Here is a 20,568-nt window from a genome sequence, read left to right as displayed (position 1 = left end):
GGGTGTAGATGGCTTCCTTGACACCTCTTTCAAACCATCCATCTTCTCTGTCTAAAATGTGCACCTGGTGGTCCTCAAACGAGTGTCCTCTGTCCTTCAGATGTAAGTAGACTGCAGAGTCTTGACCTGAGGAGTTGGCCCTTCTGTGTTGAGCCATGCGTTTGTGTAGTGGTTGTTTAGTCTCCCCAATATACAGGTCTGTGCATTCCTCACTGCATTGGACCGCATACACTAGATTGCTTTTCTTGTGTTTGGGTGTGCGGTCTTTGGGGTGTACCAGCATCTGTCTTAGTGTGTTCTTGGGTTTAAAAAACACAGGGATGTTGTGTTTGTTGAAAATCCTCCTGAGTTTCTCTGATACTCCAGACAGATATGGAATCACAATGTTGTTGTTTGACCTTCTTTTCCTCCTCCCCTGTAGTTTTGTTCTTCTTGGATCTTGCGGCTGTTTTCAAAAAGGTCCTTTTAGGGTATCCACAGGCTGTAAGTGCCCCCTTCAGGTGGTTCTGTTCCTTCTCTCTTCAATGTGTACAGCGCAGTCCAGGAACGCCAAACTGTTGTTGTGAACATCTTCTCGTGTGAATTTCATATTACTGTCCACAGAGTGGATGTGTTCTGTGAAGGCTTGCACTTCCTGGCTTTTAATTTTGACCCAGGTGTCGTCCACATATCTGTACCAGTGGCTCGGTGCTGTTCCTCTGAAGGAGTTGAGGGCTGTGCTCTTCCAGTATCTTCAACCAAGTCCAGTTGCCCTTGACTTTAACCTTCGTTGGATAACTATGACCTGGATGACTGAGAATCTTCATAGACATGTTGACAGTTGGTTTCACCGATAGACATATAGCTTAACAGAGCCCGACCGATTTATCGTTTTGCAGATATTATCGGCCGATATAAGCTTCTTGCAGATATATCTGCATTAGCATTTATAACAGCCAATATATGACTATTAAAAGAGAAACGGAGATTCTTCCCTCATGGTATGAGTGTTGCATAGTTTGCCCCCCAGAGGGAACACTGCAGCTCCTTTGTTCAAAACACTGCAGCATCACAGAACAAAACATCAGCTGACCGCAGCCTACCAGGGCCACGAAGAGTAGCTCCTGGTAGCTCTCACACTCAGTGTTCCCGGTGAGTTAGTCAGTTGTCATGTCAATTACATGACTTAAATAATAAAAATAGCCCCATCACTTCTCCTCTGACCAGACTTCCTAACCCTCCTGTCTTTCACTTCCCTCTCCAGGCTCGCAATAGTATGATTAATGTTATGGTAATGATAGGTGAGTGGTGGTTACTCTGCTGACAAACGTGATTGTAGATTTATTTCTGGAACAGTTCTAGCGAATGGTCCTCTTATTTCTCTCTAATTTATTATTTCTAAATATTCTTAAACCTCACTTACAGCAGTTGACGCTGCTCGTTGCTAAATTAGCCACAAAGCTGGCTAATGCCACATGTGTCAGTAGAGGAGCACTAACTTAATTGAGCGGTTAAACTGTATTGTTTAAAATATTCCAGATATATCTGCGAGCTGCTTGTCTTGCAGTCGGTACGTCGGACATGAGAGGGGACTTAAATAAACAGGAGCTGAACAAGTAGGCCTAACTAACACGGCTTCCAGCCAAACAAAGTTATCTATCTATAAACTAGATGTGTGTACTACATAGTAGAAAGTAGTAATTGTGGCAGATTATATGTAAGATAATAACGTAGGTAAACTCAGGACAAAAGAAATATAATTTTTTTTGCCTATTCAGGAGAGCCCTGTTTACCATTAATATTATAGCAGTGACATGAGATTAGATATATGGTATTATTATTGTAAGTCATAGTAGTATATTGATATATTTTTTTATAGTTTCTGTTTAGCTGGCCCTCACAATACATACACTATTTAATTTATTAATAATTTAATTAGATATTTGTAAAATGTTTTCTGTAGTATTATACATTTGACTTTGTCAAAACTTTAACATTTTGTTGTACTTTTGTTCAAAGTACTATTATAACAATAGAAAAAGTTTATTTTTATACTGCGTTATGTCATGGTATCTTGGTGAGGTCTCAACATAACAAATATTAGGGATAATCTTTGCTTATGTCATGTGTCAAATATTGAAATCGGCATCGGACTTAAAAATCCCATATAGGTCAGGCTCTATAGCTTTAATTAAGTTCTAGTATCTGCAGTTTAGGAATGGGGGTGTGTGCGTAATATTTACCTATAATGTGGATCAATCTGCTTTTCTTTCCTAACAACTCCTTACATGAAGTGAAAATTTTAATAGTAAAAAAGTTAATAGTTTGTCGCCATTTGCCCAGAGGAAATTATCCAATAAGAGAGGACCACCTGTCCTTCAGAATCGTCTTCAGAAGAATGGAAACGTATCAGATACAGTGGTTGAAGAAAAGGCAGCGGGCAGCAAGAAAGAAGGGCCGGAGGGGGCCATCATCAGGTGAGGCTTGGAGAGTGATCACAACTAAAGTTAGTTTTGTTTATATGTATTATTTATTGATTTATTCTGTGTGACTTTCAGCTGGCGTGGGGCAGTGATTGACACTGACCAGGCCACACAAGGCTCCAAGGATGGGGAAAGTAAGGAGGTTTCACCTGCTGACCAAAAGGCCAAAACATCAAAAGAGTCAGGTATCTGCAGGTTATTTTTAATCACCTTGAATTAGTAGTTTTCCATTGAGCACTTTCAACAAAATTAAAACAATTGGGTCTCAGTTTTTAGGAGGTTTGACTGTGTTTGAGTCAGACCATGAAATGTGTCAACTTATCAACTAACTTATAAGTGCAACAATCGAATTCCGAATCACTCTGTAGACTTGGATGGGATAATAAACTGTTATCTTGTCTATATTGTGTGTCACAGAAACTAGCAGGCCAGAGGCAGTGCGTGAAGCTTTCAGACATGCATGGAAGGGTTATAAAGACTTTGCTTGGGGCCACGATGAGCTCAGGCCACTGTCTAAGTCCTACAGCGAGTGGTTTGGCCTGGGTTTGACGCTTATTGATGCCCTGGATACCATGTGGATCCTGCAGCTTAAAGAAGGTAGACTGATCCTTGTGCTTTCCAGCTGGGAATGTCTTCCACTTGACTAGATCATTGCTATAGAAATATGTGTGTTCAGATAAAACCTTCTCAGGCTGCTCTTGCTACATAAACCACTTCTCCATCATTTATCAGTATGTTAAGGATGTTCCACAACAGATCTAAATACACTACTCCTGTGTTACACTATCCCCTCCGTATAGCCTGAAAGTTCCGTCAGAAGTAGCATATTTAATGGATTGCTGAAGTGAGGAACAATTAAAATTAAATATCAGATTATATTGGTGAATTTATAAATTAATCTGTATTTATTCCCAAATCTGTGTAATGCTGTGTTGTAGAGTTTGAAGAAGCAAAGGCGTGGGTGGCCACAGAGCTCACATTCAACAAGAATGTAGATGTCAACCTGTTTGAAAGCACCATCCGCATCCTGGGAGGCCTGCTGAGTACCTATCACCTGACCGGCGACATCCTGTTCCTAGACAAAGCTGTGAGTCCACACGCATGCAGTATTTACACAACTGTGGTATTTATTTTTGTGAACCCAGCTGTTTCATGTCCCAGCTTAACAAATACCGGTTATTTCTGTTTTTGCTGAAGTGGATAAAAGTGTTGGAAGATATATTTTATCTACCATTGCCAGAAACTCTGAAAACCGCATACTGTAACTTATCCACATGTGTGCTTTCATGGCCTTATTATTTTCCTCCACATTTGACTGGGGAGCAGACAGTGTAAAATGTGTGTGAGGGTTCAACAATTGGAGGAATGTTTGAATTTGTTTGCTGAAACTTTGACCAAGTCTAAAGATTAATGCAATTATTTTTTATGTAGAAATACTTAGAAGAGAAGGAAATTAACACCAGCCAAATGCGGCGGTGGATTTGCCGTTTGGCGGCCAAATGTTGGAAAGCTATACCTCCATGAAATAAGGCAGCATGAAAGCTAGTGTTAGGGAGCTAATTACAAAAGTTTTACTAGGAGTGTTTTTAGCTTTCAGCTGGGTAGTTAGTGGTCCAGTCAGTGTCTGACACACTGTCAGACCCTCTAATGGTCCTGCTGTCCTCCCCAGAGATCAAGGAGATTGATCCAGAGGCTGTATAAAAAAAAATAATGATCCCACAAAAGCTGTGATGCTGTGGCACCAGGACTCTGTCAGAACCAGGAGGCCAGAAGAGACTGATTGTAGAAAGTGAGCAGTCTGATGAGCAGGTTTAAGTTGAATGATAAGCAGCAAGAGTGAGCAGTGATGAGATTTAAGTTTGAATGATTTAATAAGCATCTTGTAAGTTTATAAAACAATTGACTGTTATGTTTTAAGTACATTTGATAACACTAATATAATTATGCTTCAAATTTCACTCTGGGTCTTCTTTAAGTTTGTATTTGACATAATATCTTTTTATCCCAATTAATAGGTCAGAAACAAATGTATATGTGACACAAAAGGCGATTTATTATTTTGGTCGGTAAAAAATACACTTGGCCGGTGGATCTTTTGATCTACTAGCCACCTTGGCAGATGAGCCAAAAAGTTAATTTCCACCCCTGGGTGCAACTAACTTTTATTTTCATGAAATAAAACCCAAGGTGAAGTCTTCAGATTGCTTGTTTTTCCCAGAAATTCTCAGAAACCCAAAGATAGTGAAGTTATATCAAATAAGACACAGAAACAGAACATCTACACATTTCAAAACACGGCATATGTAATTAAAGTCAGTCATGAATGACACTTGAACTTGAGATTCTCAGTACCTTTCATCTGCAAATATCTGCGTGTAATCTGCATTCTTTCATTGCAGAAAGACATAGGCTCCAGGCTGATGCCAGCCTTCAACACCCCGTCCAAGATCCCCTACTCTGATGTGAATATCGGGAAAGGCACGGCCCACCCCCCTCGCTGGACTTCGGACAGCACTGTGGCCGAGGTTACAAGCATCCAGCTGGAGTTTAGAGAGCTCAGCCGCCTCACCCAGGAACCACAGTACCAGGTAATTGACCAAGGGATATAGCCCCGCTGATCCAGAGTCTGCCCAGAGAGTTTTAAGATCGGCACTTAGGCTCAGCTTTCCATTTGTAATAGTGCTGACACAACTTGATGTCGTGCTGTTACATAACATTGCACTGCACAACAGCACTGACTGATACCACATCCTATCTGCAGTTGCTGTTTTAAACTGGTCTGAAGCAGCATGAATTTGGCATTTCGTGAAGATTATGATTACTCAAGTAATTATTTTAGTCCTACGTTAAGCTGAAAGCACAACTGAGGCTGGCAAATTACAGCTGAAGCCAATGAGAACACGAAGTGCAACAATCTGAGGGGATAAATACTAACAACATAGCATTTTCCTCTGGCGCCACCCTCAAGTTAACGTTTTACAGCGGGGTTTTTTTGCTCCCTTTGTTGTAAGATCTAGGAGGTGCTAAATTGTCTCACCAATGGTTTATCCATCGAGTAGTTTTGTCTTCAGTTTTTGTCATTAGCATTACAGCCTCGCCGAGCTGCAAGTAGCATGTAGCTATAGACCGTACACAATTGGAGAACTTGTTGTCTAGACTGGGTGTTTTTCCTAAAATAATCTTGTATGCATTGATGCTTACTGGGTTTGATATCAGCTGCTGCTTTCGTTGCCTTGCAGCAGCCATGGTCATCTCTCCCATCGGACTGTGGCTAGCTGTCAACTGCAGGCTAATAAATTCGTGGGTCACAAGAGATGGGCCACATACGAACCCAAGAAGTCTTGTTAACATGGTACGTGTCTTAGCCCACAGAACTGCAAGGATTCTCCTTAAAAGGAAATTTTGAGAAGACACGTAAAAACTGATTCTGTCTGAGAATCTTACGCACCCAGCACCCAAACCCAGTCCTGTTTAGTCATTTGGTAACAGGAACAAAACGCATGGACCAGGTTCATCAGTCATTACTGCTGCCCAGAATGCTAGAATCTACTGCAGATTTTCTGAAAAATTTAAACATTGTTTGGGGTCAATTGTAGTAATAAAGAATTCACTGATAATCAAAATATGTAATTGTTACTAAAAGAAACATTAAAAATGGACTTCAGCTTTAGTGTATACAGATTTATTGTGGTTATTTAATGTATATGGATGGTGAGCAACGCTGTAGTTGCAGACTATGGGCTAATATGCACAGGGTTATGATCACAACCCCCTCCATGCAGGCATACTGACTAACTGGAAGGAGACGTTGGTAATACAACAAGGACATGATCGCACACTAATAATGGTCTTTGTTGGACCGTACAACCCACCTGGAAGTGCTGTTACCAGGCTTTGACCCTTTCCAGAGATATTGTAACAACTGGACAACATTGCAGGCGGGTGTAAATAATGCTAGGATTGCTTAATTCTGTTAATTGTTAATACTGCAAGATTTAACACAAATTTAACTGCAGGGAAAGGACAGTGAGGGTCCATCAAATGCAGTTGTGAGTGTAGAGAATACTGTATTCAGGATATAAGAGAGGAGTGGAGCAGGAGACTGTGATGATGAATCATTATCTTCTCTTACTCTCTGTACAGGAAGTAACTGCTCTCCATTACAGGGGCCATTCTTGGCATCCGCCACTGAATTTAGCACAGAGTCCAGACTAGGGCTGGGCTATAAAACAATAATAATAATTATCTTGTAACAGTTTTCCTCAATACCAAATGTTCATTAAATGTTTGATTTAATTCATTTCAATCACGAACAAATTAACACCTATTTTTTCTTTTTTTTTGACGAAAGATTTTGAAAAAGATTTGACTTAATTTTACTCCTGTATTTTTGTTAAAAGATTTTATCATAATAGTTTTGAGTGTTCTACCTCAGATTTGCGAAGTGATCCAGTGTTTGTCATCAAGTGTTTGTTCTGACCATAAAGAAAGTTTAAAACCACAATTAACCATCTTCAGCTTTCACTCAGGAGCAAAAATCAGCCTTTAACTTGAAAGAAATAATGATTTCACATTTATCCTGATAATTATCGATATCAAATGATACAACCATTTTTTTATTGTAGTAATAGCAATATAGTATTTCTGATTTCCATCACATAATTTATTCATGCGTGTTTTCGGCTGTATACGGGGGGGCTTCCCCCAGGAAAATGTCTAGTGTTAGACGTATGTTGTGCTGATTGTTAAATCAATTGGCAAGTCAGTGTGGGTTTAGGCATTTATAATTAGTGTTCTTGATATTTTACAATTATTTTTCTGTCGAGCTAATTTTCCAAAACCCCCCATATATTAACTCATCCTGACTTCTTAACTTTCCCAGGCTGCTGTGGCTGAGGTTATGGAACAGGTCCACAAGCTGGACGGCAAGCTGGACGGTCTAGTGCCAATGTTCATCAACACAAACAATGGACAGTTCACGCATCAAGGCATCTACACATTGGGAGCCAGAGCAGACAGCTACTATGAATACCTGCTGAAACAGTGGATACAGGGAGGCAAGAAGGAGAACCAGTAAGTCGGACTAAAGATTCCCAGCATTCACTTTCACATGAATGAATGAATGAATAAATACATTTAGTTTAGTAGTTATTAAAATCAATCCGCAGACTTGAAACTTAGCTCATTATAGCTAATGCATCATAATGAAACACACATCCTCCAGAGTTTACATTAAACAGTTTCCGGGTTTGACTAAAGGTGCTATCAGTTTGCATTATGGTAAGTACTGGTGTTTTTGGAGTTTGAGCTAACTAGGGACAAATCTGGACATCTTAGTCCCATATGTCTAATCTACTGATCATTTTCAGTATCCATAAATGTGCTGATTACATTCTCAATTAATTTTTTGTTTCTAAAAGTTGTGTCAGTTTCTCAGAGACTTTAGTCCAAAACCCTGAGGGATTTGTTTTATTGTCATACAAGAGAAAGAAAAGCAGCCAATCCTCACATTTTTGAGCTGGAACCAGAAAATTAGGAAAATCAGTAAAATAATGAATCCTTCAAATAGTCCATTCTTTTTACCTCACTTGACTAACTAACTAAATTTAAAGTTTAAAGTTTTAGCTCTAGGTGTATCTCTGCCAGATACATTGATTTTAAAAGCAGCCAATATTTACTTTGCATTTGACACTGGCTGGTGTTTTAAAGGAGACCTATTATACTGCATTTCCAGCCCTATATTGTGGCGCTGTGACTCCTGCATGGAAGCTTTGCATGGCTCAATATAAAAATCATTTTGTATCTTATACTGGCCCTTCAGGCAGGCCCTCATTTCAGCCTCTGTCTGAAACGAGCTGTAGATGCTCATGTTTACCAGGCTGATGTTGCTGCAGGTACAGATAGACTGAGCATAGCTGTTGCCAGGCTGCAGGCAAATTACCATAAATGGAAAACCGGCTTCGTATGACATCATACAGAGCGAAAAACCTGTTGAAATCCGAGCATTCAGAACAGCAGGAAATCTGAGGTTCTGTCTCCAAGGGATTTCTTTTAAATATGTTTACCTCATTTTTTGAAGCTTTGGCCATGTTTAACATGAACATCTGACATTGTGACACTGTATATAAGACATAAAAGCATAATAGGTCTCCTTTAAAATAAAGTTATAAGTATTTATACTGTTCTATCAGCACTAGCAGTGTTTGGTTACTTTGGCTTAGTCAGTGGGACCGATAAACGATGGATACACTGGAACAACAATGCACACACTCAGCACCACTTGAGGGCACAGGGTTAGATTAGGCAGCTTTGAATATCTGAAATGTTTTTGTTTAAACTGTTTTGTGTCATTTCTGGGTTTTGGTCTACATCAGTTGGCATGTATGTTGGAGTTAAAGGGGAATATATTTGATGTTCACTCAATTAATTCTTGAAGAAATCATCTGCTGCATGATTCTGTCTGTGTGTGTGTGTGTGTGTGTGTGTAGGCTCTTGGAGGACTATCTGCAGGCAATTGAGGGTGTAAAGAAGAACCTGTTGCAGAAGTCTTCACCTAATGGCCTCACCTTTGTTGGAGAGCTCTCCCATGGACAGTTCAGCCCTAAAATGGTCAGTAATTCCTCAACGTTCTCCTACCGATCAGTACTAATTTAATCTTAGTTGTGAACCTTCTGTTACCCTGTCAAATGCAAATTCATTATAATGTTCCCTCTTGTTGACCAAGGTGGTCCAAGTCTGTTCAGTCAGGGTTAGTTGGTATTGATAGTAAGGGAGATCCATTCAAAAGCATGTGGTGTTGAAAGATTGTAATGAACTGTACATTCATGTATTCTTCATGGATCTACATGAAATCACATCAATTCAATTTTATTTATATAGCGCCAAATCACAACAACAGTTATCTCACAGCGCTTTTCATAAAAGAGCAGGTCTAGACCGTACTCTGTGATGATATTTACAGAAGCCCAACAGTTCCCACCAAGAGCAAGCACTAGGCGACAGAGGCAAGGAAAAACTTCCTTTTAAGAGGCAGAAACCTCGGGCAGAACCATGGCTCAGGGTGGGCGGCCATCTGCCTCGACCGGTTGGGGTGAGAGTGAAAGAGAGAGAGGGATGTAAGGAGAGAGAGAGGGGAGGGAGGCAGCCTACACAATATACACACAGAGGTACAGACAGCGAAGGTAATGTTGCTATAAACTAAATGAAAAATGGTACAGATATTTATAATAGTGTTAATGGTAACCATCGTAATGTTAATGATTATAATAACAATAATCAGTGTACATTTATTTCCCTCGCTAACAACTGGCTTCAGTGGGCCTTAGTGGGCGTTTGAAACAAAGAGCTAAACACTTCTGAAAACATGTTTTCATTTCTTGGGTTTTGTGCCTGAAAAATCTATTTTAAAATATGGACAAACATTCTGAGCTGAGTTGATGTAATTTTGTCATCACAGATATGATGACTAATCTACTAGGAAGCTGAAACTATATTCAAATGACTTCATTGATTTATAAACTGATAATTCATGTACGGGGGACCAGAATGCATCTGTTACCTTGGCTGTCTGTTAACTCCCGGTTGGGTTTTTTCAGGACCATCTAGTGTGTTTCCTGCCAGGCACTCTGGCACTTGGTGCCTACAACGGTCTGCCTACCGATCACATGGATCTGGCCAAACAGATGATGGAGACCTGTTACCAGATGTATGTCAAGATGGAGACGGGCCTCAGTCCAGAGATCGTCCACTTCAACATGCATCAGGGCAGCACCCGAGACATCGACGTGAAGGTAGGTAGAGACAGCGCTGCAGGAGAGGGCAAAGCGTGTCCGCGTCTAATCATGCAGCAGTGTCCTTTTTAATAACATACTTTAGTACCTACAAACTCACTTTGTGTCATTCCAAATTTCCCACTCATGACACAACTCGCATACAAAACTGAGGATGTTTGGGAAGAATGGGACAATCATGAATGATTTAGGAAGAGAGAGAGTTTAAATCGAGCAGATGTTGAAACTCAGAATTTCCGGTTTGTCTTTTGTTTTCTGTGTGATAGCTTGCGGACAGACACAACCTCCTGCGACCAGAGACAGTTGAGAGTCTCTTCTACCTGTACAGGTTCACCAAGGATCACAAGTACCAGGACTGGGGCTGGGAGATTCTCCAAAACTTTAACAAGTACACCAAGGTTAGTAGGATGAAGGCTGTCTACACTGATCTGTGTGGATCAGACAAACTAAGAATCAGTCTGCAGTCTAATGCAGAGCTGTCTGGGGTCCCTCACACGATAAGGGTTGGTAACATCTGTTATCATTAAGTCCATATTAAACAGCCTGTTGGCATAAACCATATGGAAAATGCAAGAAAGTAAGGAAAAGTCTGTAGTCTGTATCCAGATCTATTCAGATATCTATACAGCCTCTGTGCTGCCCCCGGCTCTCTCATGCAGAGCTCCCAGTCACTCTGTAGCTGTCAGTCGAGGCTCTCTCCCTCCACTATGCTGGGTCTTCCTCACACAACTTAAATGGAGCGATCTTCCGCGTGTTTGCGTCATTTGCACCGCCTGATGGGAACTGCATCTTTGCATTGACGTTATATGTAATCGGGCCGTGCGGAATACTCGCTTCACGTTGTTTGTGGATGTGTCGTTAAAGACGCAGTTATGCATTAGGCTGAGTTTAGGTATCCGTGCAGAACTACAGTCAGCTAGTAGTTCAAGTAAGTAAATGTACATATATAGCCCCACAGGGCAAGACAAAAGGCATATCTTTCCTGCACTGCTTCCCTCAGTGTCCTTCTGCTTGAGTGTTTCTTTTTCCTGTTGTTTAATATCTAACAGCAGGTATGGACGGGCCAGTGTGTAATTATTTATTTAAGCAGTTAATTATTGCCTTCTCAAAAAACTTGTCAAGGGAGTTAAAGTTAGGAACTACTAATCTCCCATGTATTAACTAACAAATACCCTTCACAGTTTATTCCAAATAATTCACTTGTGTTTGTCTCTCATTTACAAAGGAGAAGGGTTAGGTTCTCAATCTCTAATCTTTCTAAAATCTAATGTGGACAAATCCCTGTTCCTTTCTCCTCAGGTTTCCTCTGGTGGTTACACCTCCATCAATAATGTGCGAGACCCAGACTACCCAAGTCCCCGAGACAAGATGGAGAGCTTCTTCCTGGGAGAAACCCTGAAATATCTGTACCTGCTATTCTCAGATGACCCCAACCTCATTAGCCTCGACCAGTATGTATTCAACACTGAGGCTCACCCCCTGCCTATATGGCCTTCCACTGTGTGAGACACGCGCACACACACAAATTCCAGTGGTAGATAAAACTGTGTATAAACAAGACAAATATCTCAGGGTTGGTTTAATACCAAGAGAATTCCTTCGTCTTCAGTTTCAGTAACTGAATATTGTTATAAAACAACAACCTTGACGGAAAAAAAGCCTACTTTTCACTGACTGAATCAACTGTTTGCTATGAGCTAATGACAGGAGCCTGGTTCAGTTCGTGGTTTGTTTATTTATTTGCCTGGTGGATTTCATTGCGTGGTTTCGTAGTGAGTTTATACTGGAAGCAGAGGAAGGTTTCTGTCCTGACTGCCCATCAGCAGTAAAGAAAAACCTGATTGTGACTGAACTGAAGATTTCTCAGTCTCATGTTCCCGGGATGAGGAGGAGTGTCGGGTTGGACTGATAGGTGTTTGAAAGCTTATACTGATATTTTCAGTTGAAGGTTTTGAGCTTTTATTTTGTTTGCAGTTGTATTCTTATTAAAGTGTAAATGCTTCTGAAACTGCATCTAAACGTTTATGAAACAAAGCCAATATCTGCCCCTGTGGTCTGACCCCAGAGCTGGGAATGACAGCAGGCTGGCTGCCTTCGTAGCACATCGTTCCCTGACAGCAGCCACCAGCTGTCTGAACTAAAACCAACCCCTGCCTGCTGCATCTACAGCCTGACCGCTCCGCTGACATGTCTGTACATAGGTGTGACTTTTGCAGGGATACGAGAAAAAGCTAATTACTCATCACACTGTGTGTAATATAGTCAACAAGGGCTCTGGCTCTGAATCCTCAAATGTCCTCTTTCTTATGCTGTCCATGTGTTTGCTGTCTGATGCTGTGTTCATGTCATATAGGAAATATGACTTTACAATGAAATATCTCTGTTTAGCAGTGCTGGGAGCAGCATTCAGATCCTTTACTTAAGTAAAAGTACAGAAATATTTCTGCCAAATATATTAAAAGTGAAAGTACTCATGGCTCCATATGAAGGACCGAATTATTGTCTTCAACCTGGAAACCCAAAAGCTGTATATAAGGGGGCAATTATTAGCTTCAGTGTGCAGGGAAGACATGGCAAATGAATTGGTGAATTCTTGAGGCACAATTTAAATTTTCATTTTCACCAGTTATCTAAGATGTCTTAGTAAATACTTTAATAAATCCATTAATTACAATGTATGAACCCTTTTTTAATATCCCTAATAAGACATACTTTAGTGGTACCCAACATTTTAATATTGCATCCAGTGGAGCTGACCTACTTTCAAATGCTGTGCAGTTTTTGTAACAACGCATTATATTTTATAAGTTTTATAGTATGTTTGTCTTGCATGTAAAATCTTAATCTGAAAAGTAAGCAGTAACTCCAGAGGAGAGAGAAATGTACAACATTTTCCCCTGAATTAAACTGTAGAGGTAGCCTGGCATTAGACTGGAACCTCTCAGTTCATTTAAAATTTCCAAGGGGCGTTATCGATGGGCACAGACCAAAATACCTCTGGATGCAATTCAATAGACCTACAACCAATCAGTAACAAATGTGGTCAAATTATGGTAAACGGTACACTAAAATGTTTCTGAAAACATTTGAGGCAGGAAAATAGGCAATGCAGTAACAGAATCTTTATTCATATGCCAGTTTGTGTTGGATACCGGTCCAGCCCTACAACCAATCAGAGCAGAGAAACGTGACTTTTCTTTAATCTTTTTCTAGCATTGCTTTAATTCAAAACTTGAAAATGCATAATAATAAATCTTTATTTAATCATGGTCTATCAGGTATTCGCCACAAACACAGCAATCATATAGTACTATTTTTGACAGTAAAAAAAGTGTATTTTTAAACTATTATGTCATGTTATCTTGGTGAATTCTCATAACTACACATAAAAAATGATACAGAACATCCGTTATGAAAAGAATATCGGCCAATGTTTCAGATTTTAAAACCCTCAAGTATCAAAATCGTTATCAATCTTAAAAATCCCCCTTCGGTCGGGCCATAGTTGCTATTCAATTAAACTCAGTTTATTCCCACTGACATGAACGCAGCATCAGATGATCATGGTTTGATGATTCCAGATGTAGTTATGAACTGTGAAGCTTTTGTTTTGAGGCCACCCCCATGGGTTCATGTGTCTGTGCTGAGCAGCTGCTCCTTAATGTTTGCGTCTTTATAATTTTGCCATTTTCCTGGTGTAGAGTACATTTGCTTTCCTTTCAAGAAATGAATTCTTTTTAAATATAAATCTAGCATAATATATTGATTTGTAGTTTATAATTGCAGCTACCTGAATACAGTGAGCTCTCTTGTGCATTTGTTTTTTGTAGCCACAGCTTGCAGTCATTCATGTAAATATTACTAGTTTACGTATAGCTCTACTTGTAGGTGTTTTTAAGAATTTGTATTGAGACCAAGCTCATGCTGTACATTCTTTGTAGTGTTTTCTTGTCTCACTTATGCCTTTTTAATGTTGCTTCAGACAACTGTCCGTTCGTTTCCATTTCTATCCATTCCAGAGATTTGTACATGTGCATACATTTCCTACAGTATAAGGTTACTCTGATCACTGCTTTTACAGTAGAACAGTGAAATAAGGATTGATATTTTAGAGAAATTAGGTTTACATAATGCTCATCTCTACCAGAGTGTGCATTTAAATCCTGCCTACAAGGGCTCTGTGTGGTCCCTCCCTGGATGTATTTCAGCAGTATTTTTGAGCCAAAGATATGTTGAAAATCTAATCGGCCCTGTGGTTTGCTTTGTATGGGCTTTCACCATGAAAAGCCATTTCTCCAAAGCCGCCTCTTTCAGGAAAACACAGAGATATTTTTTGTGCTTTTGATAACAATTTCACTAGTGAGTTTTGAAGGCTAACACTACTATATTTAGACTTAAGTGACTGATTCACTTATAGTTTAGTCAAAGCCACCAAGCAGACTGCTTTTAATAGGAGGCTGCACACAGAGACATCATTATTTAGTCTTCATGATCAGTGCATAAAACTTTGGTTTTCATCATAAAGTAATTTACAGTGGCCACCAGAATGTAAAGTGGCAAAAGTGTACTTTTGCCAGAATAGAAAGACTCAAACGTCATGTAGACCATCATATCAAGTGCAAGAGAAATACAGCATTTATAAACTTAACTCACATAACTGAAAAGTTAAAAGCTCCATCTTGGAGCAGCTGGTATAGTTAGGGGAGGATTACTCCTTCATTTACAGGGCTCCAAATGAATTATGGGTACTGAATTAGATTTATTTATTTTTTTTTCCCAGGGCTTATGAAGTTTGTTACTGTGTGAACAAACACTGCCTATTATTTTGGGTTACTGTCGACTCTGTTACTGTCATAGACAAACATGTTAAAACTAGAGCCCAACCGATATGACGTAATTGCAGATAACTTGGTATGTCTGTTTTTGCCAATAAATGACAATTATCATAATGTTGTGAGTGTTGTCGTAGCATAGTTTGTCCAGGAGAAGGCACTCTGCAACTCCCTGTTGGCACACCACGAATCTACCACAAAACACAGCGGACATAATCAACTGTACTCTTGTTCAAAGTAGTATATATAACAGTAAAAAAAAATTTTTAAACTGCATTATGTCAAGGTGAGGTCAAAATCTGTATTGGTCGGGCTTCAGTTAAAACGTTTTGGTCTTGAAGCATTTGCAAATACTGATGCAATTACATATGAACATGTTCACGTTATTAGATTTACTGTAAATAGAAGATGGTGTTAGTGAGAGAGAAATGTTTACAGAAATACTGAAACCACTTGTGCAGCATAATCACCTTCACCTGACTGCTCAGTGTGTTCCAAACTGCAGCAGTTTTACCCAAATAGTCTTTACACAGCTTGTGACAGGTTCGAAGAGGCCGACAGACAAAACCAGTCACCATTAGAATCCAATGAAAGTGGGTCTAAGCTGGATATGCCTGTTTGGGGATGTCTGATACTTAAAGAATATCTTTAGTGTAGTGTCTTCAGCTTTACTGTGCTGAGGTGTTGACAGACCAGAATCTCTCCTGGAGACTTTCTGAAAAGTAGAAATCAGAATCCAGTAAATGTTTCAAAGACATTGTTACAAACTGCAGTTTGTCTGTGTCAGACCTGACATGTCCTACATCAGTCTGAAGTCTGGTGTTTTTTTAATGTATTTCAAACTTTCTCAAACAAATGTTTTGTCACCTAGTGTATAATAAACGCTGGATCAGCTTTAGTTTTGTACAAAAAAATTTAAACATTTTATTAACAGAACATGTGTCGATGATTGACTCAGGAAACACAGCAGGTCTGCAGTAGAAGCAATATTGTACTGTATTTGGATTGACTTCATGGATCTTCTTAAAGATGATGATTTGTAATTTTTCTAAGCTAACACGTCCAGATTTATAGGTTCCAGCTTCTGGACCACGCCCTCAACTGTAAATAGAAGCTGTTTTTCAATAATCTTCCATGATTGTAATGGAATACATTTGAGTTTGGACTGCTGGTTGGACAAAACAAGCAGTTTGAAAAAAAATAAAAATATATATATATATCAGTGAAACTTGAGAAAATGGCGGTGGGCATGTTTGTTTGTAATGCTGTTGCCTTTGTAGAATCTTGAAATGTGATGAACAATGCAAAACATGATTTGTAGTTTAATGAAAATCATTAAACAATCACTACTATCCAGGATCAGTTTTAATATTCAGCAGATGTAAGCTGATCCTCCATTCCTGCTGTGTATTGTATTGTGGGCCAACAACAACTTGAAGATGAATTCTGGTACAATTGTATTAGAAGGGACTTATTTGATTTGAAAGAAATAACTGGTTTTACGTTCAGTCCTGAGACAAACTCAGATCCCGTGCTTTTAAGTTGACTGTCTTAATCTGGTCCGCTCCATCTTCACCCACTGTGCAATGAGGTCTGCTTCCATCTTCCTGGCACTGATAACTGACACTGGATCAGCATCATTAGACCCTCTGTATAAAACAGGAAAATGTCAAATTAGATTTTGCTTTGAGAGAAAAAAAGTAAAGGACTACTCTCCAGGGGCTAACAGCTTGCTCTACCTGAGATCCAGATGATGGGCTCCTCCAGAAATGTTGACAGCTATTAGTGAGGAACTCAAGGACTTGCGTACCTGTACAGCAGAGAGCTGACTGATTTAGACTGAAAGCAGTGACTTCACGGTTTACTTAAGTGTACTTTCTTGGTTTAATCTCTTACCCCTCCATTTGCCCATGGGTCCAGATCTCCATTGGAGAAAATAATGTTGCTGGCTGTAGAAAGGGCTGTAGAAAGGGGAAAGCTCATCAGAAACAAAAAACACCTGTCTTTCACTGCCACAGTTTCTGTGACTAACTAAAAGAGTGCCTCCATGATAGGTAAGGGCAGTACACCAGTGTCATAGACCTAATCAGTGTGATGACGTGCCACGACATGGATTTTGCAATTCCGTCATTGCCATGATAAAACAGTAATTCTAAAAATAAGCCTCTTGTTGCAAATAAAAGACAGAACCTGTGTTACTTAATATAAACTGTATAAAAAGCTAGTGGCCCTTACATTAGTTACGAAATAAATAAAGAGAACTGGTGAAAACCTAGGGGAAGAAAGAATGGGCCTATAGCCTTTTGTTTAAAAAGATGTTCTCCCTGCGTTTGCGTGGGTTTCCCCCGCCATCAAACACGTTAGGTTAATTCTCCTGTATATGTTGCATACATGCATAGCCTGTCAGGATATATTTTTTTTGACAATATAGAAATGTGCAATAAATGATTTAATTAATTTGCATCACAAACACATTAGCACTAAATTTTTCTATTAAGATATTTATTTTGTTGAAGAGATTTTACTTTTTTACTCATGCATATTTCTTGATAAAAAGCTTTACCAATGAATGTAGGTAGGGCTAAGGAGCAAAAATCAGCCTTGGAATCAGCTTGAAAGAAAATGATTTGACATTTATCATAATTATCACTGGACTGCTTCACCATCTTCTTCATCGACAACTGGAATATGCGCAGCAGATGCCTTCAGACCTTCTTCCCCAATTAGACAGAAGCAGTAATTGTGCACAGACTGAAGGAAACACTTTCTGCCTCGCGTATTGGACACAGACTTCACATTACTATTGGTAAGTTGCACCAATTCAAACCCATAGCCTGAATATATATATATATATATATATATATATAAAAAACATACTTTGGGTTTTCAGCACAAAAAAGTGCTATTGAGAAGCATAATACTCTCCCATGTCTCCCTTCAAGGATCCATACTATTTACATATTAACAAAATATTAATTCAGAGTTATCTTTGATCAGGAGATATCCTTTATCTCTCACATTAAACAAACATCAAGGACCGCCTTTTTTCACCTACATAATATTGTAAAAATCAGGAACATCTTGTCTAAAAATGATGCAGGAAATCTAGATGCATTTGTTACTTCTAGGCTGGATTACTGCAATTCCTTATCAGGCTGCTCAAATAAGTCCCTTAAGACTCTCCAGCTGATCCACAATGCTGCGGCACATGTACAGACAAGAACCAGGAAAATACACATTTCTCCATTTTTAGCTTCTCTGCATTGGCTTCCAGTAAAATCCAGAATAGAATTTAAAATCATTCTTCTTACCTACAAAGCTCTTAATGGTCAGGCACCATCTTATCTTAAAGAGCTCACAGTACCTTACTACCCCACCAGAGCACTGCGCTCCCAGAATGCAGGGTTACTTGTGGTTCCTAGAGTCTCCAAAAGTAGACTAGGAGCCAGAGCGTTCAGCCATCAAGCTCCTCTCCTGTGGAACCAGGTTCCAGTTTGGGTTCAGGAGGCAGACACCATCTCCACATTTAAGAGTAGGCTTAAGACTTTCCTCTTTGATAAAGCTTATAGTTCAGGTGAGTCCTGAAATGAGGTCCTCTCTCCTCCTTTCCCTCTTCATTTGTATGCATTCTTGTCCCATTAATGCATGTTACTAACTCGACTTCTTCCCTCCCCTAGTCTGCTTTGTGTGTGCTTTCTCATCCCTCTCCTCTCTCCTTCTGTTGCTTCCTGCAGGTGTTTCTGGCTCCAGAGCTGTGGGGTATGGATCTGTGGCTGCGGGCTTCCTGCTGCCCCTGTGTTCCTGCTCGACACCCAATGCCACAATTATTATAGATCTACTGTTAGAGCCCGAGGACACTATTACTGTTTTCTTCCACATGAATCACTTTTTTGACGGTCTAAAGGTGCTCTAAAACTCACGTCAGAAGTGGCCAAAATGTACATTAATTTGTCATTTGGTTCTCGCAAAACTGCCCCTACAAAAGCCCCTACACCACAATTGACCTAGTGCCCCCCTGTCCACCACAGCACATGAATGTTGATAAACGAGCAATCACTCTGCACAGTGAGGCTCAGACATCCTAATGAAGAAACAACAAAACACATCTAACTGACTTACAAATATCACAAGTGTGTGTATTGGAACAGATCCAATGTACCCAAATCTCATTACTTTCAATTTCTAGATTACACCTCTTGATACCATGATATTTCTGGACAGTATGGTGTGCTTAGTAGTATCTAGTGCTCACCATCACCCCAGAACTGAGTTTTGAGCCACTCTGGTCGTGGAACCACAGCCCAGCGCTTGGAGCAGTAAAGTACACGGTCTGTCTCAGTGAAGCCCATGGGAGGAAACATGTCCGTCACATTATTGCTCTCATAGCACAGATCAATTTCTGTGCAAGCCTGCAACCAGAACAAAAGAAGGAGTTAGTGTTAGGATGCTAATCAGTTTGAAGATAAAGCACCATAGATGAACGGGATATTTATTTTGTCAATGAAATTCCATCCATCAAAAATCGAAATACAAAACAAAAATCTTTATTGTAGTGTTTTTTTTAAATCATTACCATTTTATTTAAATAAATCATTTACATGTCAAAACTCAGAATGCATTGTGTGTTCCATTGTAATGGATAACAATAACAATTTTCAGTGGTTATTCCATTACAAATGATTCACCTCAATCATCCAGGAAGAACATCAATTCAAGACAAAATGAAACTATCCCCTGTACTGAAGGTTTCCTGTTCAGAAGACACCAGAAGGCAGGTGTGAGGTGGTTCTCCATGAGCAGTGTAATGTGTACAAAATATAAACTGTACATATCCAGTATGTCTGAATTTCAACCAGGACTAAATGCATATTGGTACTGGTATCAACAGATCAGGTGTATCTATCCCTACACTGATACCAACCTGAAATGATCATATACTGACATTTTGATCAGATTACATGCAAGTACTTAATGCTGTGTGTTGGTGGTGGTGTTGGAGTACCTGATAGTCCCAGGCCAGGCTGTCGAAGCCCAGTCCACAGCCAGTGGGATCAGCACACTCCAAATACAAACTGTACAGGTCAAAACAGCTCAGCACCTCGGTGGAGTTGTACACAATCCCTGCACGAAAATGCAATTAGAAATACACGTTAAGGAAAATCGTTTACTCGTGCAAAGGATGGGAGGTCTTATCTTCACAGGTCTGTCCAAATACCACAAAAGTTGGGCCAGCAGTTTACCTAGGCAGAGGCAAAATTTGGCCCTAATCAGCCTTTTGTTGCAAAATCATTAAATATGGTATGGTTATTTTTCCAAACTACTCTTTTTTTTTAAATTATATGTTTTCCAATCTCAGTGCTTTGGGCCATGCGACTGCAGGTTTGCGTTTGGCTTGTAACGCACATAGTATGTCGCACATCAAAAACCTTATATCTAGGCATCCCCTGCATTGAGCTGCATCTCCTGATACATGTTTAGATCTCC

At 39.7% G+C, this 20,568-nt stretch overlaps 2 protein-coding genes across 2 annotated transcripts in view; one reads left to right on the top strand and one right to left on the bottom strand.

Moving 5' to 3' along the window:
- Positions 1-2,273: 2,273 nt before the first annotated feature.
- Positions 2,274-15,201, top strand: man1b1b (mannosidase, alpha, class 1B, member 1b; the record flags this gene model as incomplete). The annotated part of the gene is made up of 10 exons (XM_046041630.1): positions 2,274-2,456; positions 2,538-2,647; positions 2,880-3,059; positions 3,401-3,549; positions 4,862-5,050; positions 7,345-7,535; positions 8,951-9,071; positions 10,058-10,252; positions 10,519-10,650; positions 11,552-15,201. Coding segments are annotated over 10 exons (1,657 nt in total), but the record flags the coding sequence as incomplete, so codon positions are not given.
- A 777-nt stretch (positions 15,202-15,978) lies between these two features.
- LOC123965034 (dipeptidyl peptidase 2-like) overlaps positions 15,979-20,568 on the bottom strand; it is a gene marked incomplete at its 5' end in the record, with an annotated part of 4,851 nt that continues 261 nt past the window's right edge. Inside the window, 5 exon segments of the mRNA XM_046041631.1 lie at positions 15,979-16,733; positions 16,824-16,894; positions 16,981-17,045; positions 19,337-19,493; positions 20,087-20,205. Of these exon segments, the coding sequence (XP_045897587.1) occupies positions 16,622-16,733; positions 16,824-16,894; positions 16,981-17,045; positions 19,337-19,493; positions 20,087-20,205 (524 nt within the window).

The sequence above is a fragment of the Micropterus dolomieu genome, unplaced genomic scaffold (genome assembly GCF_021292245.1).
Source record: "Micropterus dolomieu isolate WLL.071019.BEF.003 ecotype Adirondacks unplaced genomic scaffold, ASM2129224v1 contig_8114, whole genome shotgun sequence".
Classification (NCBI taxonomy): domain Eukaryota; kingdom Metazoa; phylum Chordata; class Actinopteri; order Centrarchiformes; family Centrarchidae; genus Micropterus; species Micropterus dolomieu.
The sequence above is the reverse complement of the archived record's forward strand: the minus strand, read 5'-3'. Positions and strand labels throughout refer to the sequence as shown.